The sequence below is a fragment of the Arachis stenosperma genome, chromosome 4 (assembly GCF_014773155.1).
Source record: "Arachis stenosperma cultivar V10309 chromosome 4, arast.V10309.gnm1.PFL2, whole genome shotgun sequence".
NCBI classification, from domain to species: Eukaryota; Viridiplantae; Streptophyta; class Magnoliopsida; order Fabales; family Fabaceae; genus Arachis; species Arachis stenosperma.
Genome location: NC_080380.1, coordinates 138,468,885 through 138,477,489, shown reverse-complemented (window position 1 = coordinate 138,477,489; position 8,605 = coordinate 138,468,885). Strand labels below are relative to the sequence as shown.

The 8,605-nt window shown below is 34.5% G+C and overlaps 1 protein-coding gene across 1 annotated transcript; it reads right to left on the bottom strand.

Moving 5' to 3' along the window:
• Positions 1-979: 979 nt before the first annotated feature.
• LOC130975675 (uncharacterized) lies at positions 980-5,186 on the bottom strand. The gene is made up of 9 exons (XM_057900429.1): positions 5,046-5,186; positions 3,972-4,196; positions 3,757-3,773; positions 3,683-3,715; positions 3,193-3,593; positions 1,768-3,087; positions 1,474-1,678; positions 1,225-1,391; positions 980-1,131 (listed from the first exon to the last, which is right to left on the bottom strand). The coding sequence occupies exons 1-9, from the start codon at positions 5,184-5,186 to the stop codon at positions 980-982; spliced, it is 2,661 nt and encodes an 886-aa protein (XP_057756412.1).
• Positions 5,187-8,605: the final 3,419 nt, after the last annotated feature.

Genomic DNA, 8,605 nt, shown 5'->3' with positions numbered 1-8,605 from the left:
CCAACTATGCATATTAGCACCAACCATCTACACAATCCAAACTTAATCCTAGGGGCATCTAGCCTAGAAATTCTCATCACACCACACGGTACTTAAATAAAACTTAAACTGTACCTCTTGTAGCCAAATCAATTGAGCCTCTTCTTTAGAAGTCTCCACCAACCTTAGCCCCAAGCCTTACCAAAGCTCCTCAAGCAACACCAATCTCTCAATTGTGCATCAAGATCATCAAATACACTAACATAACCAATATCACATACATACACCAACCTAGGCTCATAAAAATGACAAATCACAAGGGTTTGAGCACTTCTTACCTCAGCCTATATGAAGTAGGGATAGAACCCACTTGGAATCCATGTTGGAGTATCCCTAAACACCCAAAATAACAAGATTTTAACACTAACTACCCAAAAACATATAACAGTAGGGAATTTTAAAAACTGGGCAGAGATGAATGGAATACTCACCACAAAACTTAGATAAAATTGTAGAAGATGAGAAGAGCGACGCGTGGCTGCAAACGGCTCGTCAATCGGAGCTCCGTAACTCAAGTTATGGTAGTTTGAAGATCAAAGAGAGTTAGGTTTTCTCTCTTCTCTTCTCTCTTCTCAATTTCAGCGCCCCAACCCTTCCTTTTAGGGTAAAATGAGTTGAAATACTCATAACCATAGTTTTCAGAACCGAACCGGTAATCGAACCGGTCAGGTCACTGGGTCACTGGGTCACTGGTTCAACCGTTGGATCACTGGTTGAACCGGTTGACCCGGTCCCACATAAGTAAAATGTATAAAATAGCTAAAAACTTAAAAATTAACAGTTAAAAAATATATCTCCAATAACATTTTAATAAACATTAAATGATTAAATCTCAAATCCTAAAAATAAGTAGTAATACGAGAATAAACATAAAATTTAGTACTATTAGTCTATTACATGAACAACTCAATTTAACATAATTAAAATAACAATTCATGGATTATATCCCAGGAGTAACTTCAAAGTCTGGATATCTTTCTTCATCTGACAAATCTGGAGCTACATGTTGATTGGTTTCATTCTGATTTGCATTTTCCACAGAAGTATTATTAGCTTCACCATCATCTCGATCTTCTTCCAGATTCAATTCATCTAGCCTTTCAATAATGTTTCACAAATCATAATCAATAATAAGGAAAAATATTTGGTTAAAGCATTACAAAATCATCCCTAACAATAACATACCCAAATCATCTAAAGCTGATTGAAGAGACATATTTGCAAGATCATTCCGTAAAGCATCAACTTCTTCAGGAGTTAAAAATGGTGGTGAATCTTCCATTATCCATTCCGAATGATCCTCAAATGCATCAAGACAAATTGGATCATAACTTTGCTTTCTCATTCGGTTCCTATGTTATCAATTAACTTGATTATTCTTATTATGACTAAAAATTTTAAATAATGCCTTCAAGAAAGAATAATAAAAAGTACCTTTGGTGTAGCCTTAAGTTGTAATGAACATAAACAAGATCATTAAGCTTTTGATGCTCTAACCGATTCCTTTTCTTTGAGTGAATGTGTTCAAAAATGCTCCAGTTACGCTCACAACCTGAAGAACTGCAAGTTTGACTCAAAACACGAATTGCTAACTTTTGCAGGTTTGGTGCTCCACATCCATAAGATTCCCACCATTGATCTTAACATAAAAAGAAAACAATCACAATCATAAAAATCAAATCTTAAACATATCAAAATCATAAAAACTAATTTTAATACAAAATTTACCAGGCATCACTGTGCTTCGCTCACGTATTGCAGACTGTCTCCCAAAGTCTCCTTCAGCATTCTTAAAGATTCTCTTCTCACTTGTCAATTTAGTAATCAAATCAGCATCACCGTAAACATATCTCTCAATCACATCTAATAGGCCAGAAATTGTTTCTTTGTGCTTGTCAAATTCTGCAGAATTAAATCGAAAAGCTGGATTTAACCAATAACTAGCAGCATGAAGGTTTCTTTTAAGTTGTAAATCCCAACGTGAATCTAAAATCTTCAAATAAGGTTCAACAACCCTCTTTCTTTTTTGAAACCTCTTCACCATGTCTTCCCTAGCCTTATACATAGCTTGATAAAGGAAACCCATTGCAGCTCTATCTTCACTATCCACAATACGCAATACATGAACAAGTGGCTCCGTAAGCTTAACAATATCAGTGCATTGATTCCAAAATTTAGAATCTAAGACTTGATCCACAAACTTTTTTGCTTTGGCTTCTTTAGAGTAAGCTGAACTTGTCCATTCTCTAGATGTCACCATAGCTCTCAATGCATCCTTTTGAGCCAAAATACTTTGTAAAGCAATGAAATTAGTGGCGAATCGAGTTGGAGCTGGACGAAGTATTTCTCGGCCGCCTGTGAACTGCCTCATCAAGTACAAAGGATGACAGTGATTATAGATATACTTCGTAATCATTGAAGCTTGTGACACAGTTTCAGTCACTTCCACAAACTTTCCAATATCTTGCAACATCAGATTAATACAATGTGCCGCACAAGGAGACCAATACAATCTAGGAAACTCTGATTTCAACAACCTTTCAGCAGCAACATAATTTGCAGCATTATCCGTCACTACATGTACAACATTCTCAGGACCAACAAATAACACAACATCCCTAAGCAACTTAAACAAAGCCTCAACATTTTTCGAGATATGAGAAGCATCAACTGACTTTAGGAAAACAGTTCCTTTAGGGCAATAAACCAAGAAATTAATTAAAGTACGCCTACAACGATCAGTCCATCCATCAGCCATGATAGTACATCCAGTTTGTTTCCAAATCACACGATAACCTTCAATCATCTTCTTTACATCTTCAACCAATTTACTCAACAAATATCCCCGAACTCTTTGGTAATTTGGCCCTTTATACCCTGCACCCATATTTGCGATAGCATCGATCATCGGCTGATAATAAGCTGAATTAACCGCATTGAATGGCACAGAGGCATCCATCATCCATCGTGCAATAGCAATATCACACTTCTCCACAATTTCTTTGCTTTGGAGAACACTTTTAATACTTGGTTGAGCACCAGGTGTTGCTGCCGGTGGAAAAAAAGATTGTAGTCCCTTGAGTTGTTTTCCAACTCCCTTTCTAGAGCTAGGTGCTGGAATTCTTGATGCTTGTTGTTGTCACATCTCATTACGTTCAATCTCATTAAATTTCCTTTCAACGTCATCACAAGCACCATAACTTTCTGCATATTCTTCTTGAGTTTTCCTTTTCTTGGTTCGAAGATCTTCAATGTTTTGGGAGAATTGGTATCTCACCGCAGCTGGCACCTTTCGACATGCCTCGATATCTCCACCTTTTCCAGCCAAATGATGCTTAACCCGGTTAATTCCTCCACCCCTAATAAGCTTCTCGCAATAAATACATACCAGAGCAGTTTTTCCTTTATCTAAAACTTGTTTACAATGGCCCCATGCAGGATCAGTTTTTCCTCTGTTACTATTTTTTTGGGTTCCAATTGTTGGATCAGGAGTTGATCCTTGTTCCTGAGAAGTTGGTGTTGGTGTTTCTGATGGTGTATTTGATGAAGCCATCCTAAATTCATAATCAACCAGGGTCCAGGACTAAATGCTAACAATACACAACAACAATCCATTAACTACTAAGAAATAACAGCAACCAACAATTCACAATCAACAAACTGAACTACTGAAGTACTGAATAGAAATAAAACAGAAATCAAACATACCAAACATACCAAACAACAATTCTCATCTGCCCACATACCAAAATCAAACAGAAATCAAACTATATTCAAACATTCAAACATATATGAACCACCAATTAAAAAATTAACTTCAAAGTTCAAACATATATATAAACTATCAAACATGTTCTCATAATCTCATCTGCCCGCATACCATAATCATTAATCAATTAACTTCAAAAAATTAAAAAATTAAAAATACTAACCTGCACGGCTGCACGGCTGGACCTGGAGCGAGGAGCGACGAGCGTCGAGCAGAGAAGAGGGAGACCTGGAGCGAGGAGCGACGAGGAGGCGACTTCAATGTTCAATCTTTGATGGACGGGGTGAGTGGCGCACTGCTCTGGATGCGGTGGTGAGGTGAGTGCCGCGTGGTTGAAGGCTTGAAGCTGACGGGCCGACGGGGCGACGAAGTGGCTGAAAGCCTGAAGCTGAAGCAGAGTAGGCGAGTAGCAGGGGATTCCAGGATGGAGTCATGGCGCCATGGTGATGGTGATGGACTGATGGTGGTCTCTCTCCTCAAACCGTTTGGGTATGGCCGTATGGGAACTTGCGAAGGGAAAGTGGGAAACAGAACAGGGGAAGGGGATGGACTGATGGAGGCTAGGGTTACATCTTGAAACGCAGCAGCTCTGCGATTTTTTTTTTGTTTTTAAAGAAACGACGTCGTTTTCCATCGCATAAAAAAAAATTAATTCCGAACCGGTCCGGGTTAAACAAATCCCGCCGGTTCGCCGGTTCTAATAAAACCCGGCCGGTTCAATACGGGTCTCGCCGGTTGAATTCCTTCTTCGGTTCGATGACTCACCCGGACCGATTATAGCATCGGTTCGCCGGTTTTCCAGTCCGACTGGCCGGGTCGATCCGGTTCTGACAACACTGCTCATAACTAATGTTTATATATGTTGGGTCTTGGGCCCACTTAGGTCCGGTTCACTTATTTTTGTTCGTTGGCCCAATTTTGGACCAAAACCTTTAAGATTAGCGCTCTAAATCGCACTTCAAATATTTCTACCTCCCCTAATTATAATTCCTCATTTCTTAATCCTATTTACTCATAATCAATTTTCTCAGCTGCAGTACCAGACAGGTCTCAGCCGGTACTGCCGGTCAAAATTTCACTGCGCACTTTTACGCAAAAAACTGTCTTCCGACTCGAAAAAATTCACTGAATCCAAATATCATATTTAAATCATCAAATTCCAATTGCCAAATCTTCCAACCATATTCGCTCCTACTTAACTTATTATTTAATTAATTTCGGTTAGACCGGGTATTACATCAGCTCCCTCCTCCTCTACCCTATCATCTCCATGACCACATTGTCCATCACTCCGATCGCTTCCTTCAGCTTCTTCTCCAAACCAATGTTCAGTAATCGCTTCAGTTTCCATATGAGCGGCAACGACGACATTGCTCATTGTACTGATAGCTTGGATGCGAGGTCGAAGCTGTCTGCCAACTTGGACTCTGGAAAAGAAGGAATGAAGCACTCGGTGTCTATTTCAAATGAAAATTTACATATGATGTCGAAGGAGAATCTTCTCATGATGTCCTAATGTCCAACAATCTATATTGCTTGCCAGAGAGTGGAGAAAGGCGTGCCCTTGGAGTACTTGTGAAACTTGATCTTGAGGATGTTGTGGACGTGTCGGGGTTGGAGGTGATGTAATCGAAGACGTGAAAGTGGATGTTTTTAGTGGGTGAAGTGCATAGGAGGTGGATGTACCAGTCACAAAGATTTAGGAAGTGTGTGATCCATGACATATTGAGGTAAGCGCGACACGTGTGACAATTACACCATGACTTAATCTTAGAGTTAAAGAGGAGGAAGGAAAAGATGGAAAAGAAGACTGTGAAGGTGAAGAAGGAGAGTATAAATGTAAGGGTTATGCGAGATATGATAAAAATTGGGGAAGAACAGTGTCGTTTTTGAATAAAGGGATCAGGGATAATTTTGTCCCTTGTTAGAGTTGTCAGGGACAATTTTGTCCGCTGTTAGAGTTGTCAGGGACTATATATTTTGTCCTCCGTTTAGAGTTAACGGAGTAAAGGACCTAAGTGACTGACAGAATTAATTGTTAGAGACCAATCGAGTAATTAATTTTAGTTGGAGACTAAAATATCCAACTTAAAATTCTTTGAGAACCAAAATGGATATATACTCTTTTTATTTTTTAAGAAGCTGAAACTGTTTACATAATTATTCCTTTTTGGGTGCAAATTAACGAATCAATTAAATTGACATAATTAAACAAATAAAATTAATTTTGAACTAAGACAACTAAAATATCGATTTAACTTTTAGAATTTTTTTTTTAATTTGTTTACTTCTCAAAAAGATAAGACAAACAAAATAAAGGAAGAAAGAAAAAAAACACAACAAATTAAAAAGAGAAGCTAAGCTTTAATTTGATCAATTTCCTTAACAAATAAAGCATTGCCTCTTAGGAGACTTTATGAAACAGAAGAAAGTACTTAAACAAACACTTAAAAGAATTGATTCCACCCGAGCAAACAAATTGAGCTTGATATGAAAAAAAAAAATGAAAATGTTGATAATTAAGTTTTGTCTATGAAGCTTATGCCACAACAGTGGTTGTGAATACTACAGTTCTTTAAAAGAAAAAAGATGGATTATGATTTTGACAAAAAAAAAGCTTTTTTGTTGGAAATATCAGTGTTTATACCCGAATCATTGCATCATTATTGAAGTGCTTGCTTCTAAGATTTCCAGAAAATGACCATTAACTTTATTAATATGCCTTGGTGATCCATTATTTCACATTGAATTTTCAACACTGATACATAATCTGATTTCATTTTCAAGATTGATTTTTATATGGCAACGGTGTATAATAATAATAATTTAATTTTATTGTTGATCTTGTCACTATAGTTCAAAGACTATAAGCTATAATTTTGAGATGGAGACCACTTAATAAAGATACTAAAAATGTCTTTTTTTTTAAAAAAATGTTTACTTATGTTATATTATTATTGGACATTTTTATTAGATCGGTTAATAATTTATTTTTTAAATTAGAATAAAATCGATTTATTATAGTAACAATAATAAACCCAATTGTCTGCATTATAATTATTAGATTCGGTTTGATCCGATCGAATTACATGATCTAAATCGAATATTTTTAAATTTTTTGATAAAAAGACAAATATATCTCTGAAAAAATACAATTAGATTCTCTAAAAAAAATTGGGTTTATTGTTATTGTTATAAAAAGAATCGGTTTTATTCTAATTTGTTAAGAAATTAAAAAAATAACCAGTTCATTAATACGTCCATTAATGCAGCACATAAGCGTCTTTACAAAAAGACGGTTTACGCATCTTTATAGAAACATCCTCCTTTGGAGATTAGGTAAAAAAATATTTCATAACTCATAAATTACTAACACATAATTCGGTCGTTAGATTTATAACTCGACCGTTTCCGTATTACTCGATAACTGTCACCTATTACTCGACCAATAAAATTATACTTTGACCCAAAAAAGTTATAATCCGACATAATTATATCTATAAATTAGAATTAGAGTAAAATAAATAGAATGTGATCTATTTTAATTAGAGAGAATCTCGGCTATAACAGAATTATTTTTTACTAACATTATATCCATTTTTTAATAATATTATACCCATTTCTTATTTTTGTCAACGTTTTTCTTAAAGTTGACATATACCTCGTTCATTCTAAATGAAGACAAACTCAATTCTGAACAAGACAAACTATACATCAAGCCAAACTTACCACAAAAGAATAATAGTAAATTTGAATTTTCTTTATATTCATCGTAACACAAAATTATATTAATATCTAAATTATATATTACTATGTAGATAAAAAATTCATTTTCATATTTTAATCTTTAAAAGAAATTCGCTTTTATCACGTAATAGTATTTAATTAGATGTTAACAGAAAATGAATAATAATTAATCAATCTCGCCATGTTTATATATATTTCTTTGATAATCAATTCATATATTTTTTATTTCATTAATTAAAAAATAATTTAGATACATAATTAATTAATAATAACTATATTTTTATTTTGTATTAGGAGTGTTTGCTATATAAATAATTTATTTTAATTATATTCTCGTAATATAGTCAGTTTGTTAATTATTGTTAGAATTTAATTTTGATAAATTAATAATTATAAAAAAATTTACACGAATATCTAACTAAGCATTTTTATGTCAAAAAAAGATAATTATTTTTACAATTAATGTTTAAATTATTATCCAAAAAATAAATATAATTGAACAATTTTATACTATTAATATATTAAAATTAAATTCTTATTATTATATTTTTATAAAAATTTAATTTTGGTGTATTATGTTAGGTAAATTTATTTTACACATGTATCTAATTACATAATACTACATTAGCAAAAATAATCATATTTTACATTGATCACGTAAATGGTCATTCAAAAGAACTGTTTCGTCTGTGATGGTCTTGCCGAGCTATGACAGCTTAGCAAACTGCTCTCATCGAAAGGGCTATAAGTCAGCTTGATTCAACATCGCGGATGAAATACCTACAAAAGATACTCCGACACTCAAATAAAAAATGAATAATAATAAAGAAAAGATGAGCTAATTAAGTAGATAAAGAGTGTTGATGAATAAGTTTCGTGCGATGTCTTTTGTTTCTTATATAGGATAAGAGTATGTTGTGCTAATTTCAAGTTTTACGAGATTCTCGGTTGGTCCAAGCATATCAAGCTTGGAAATGATACTGTTTTTCTGAGCACATTTAACTTGTGTGGTATGTGTCCGAGTTTTTAGTATTTGGCTGCCGAGATATT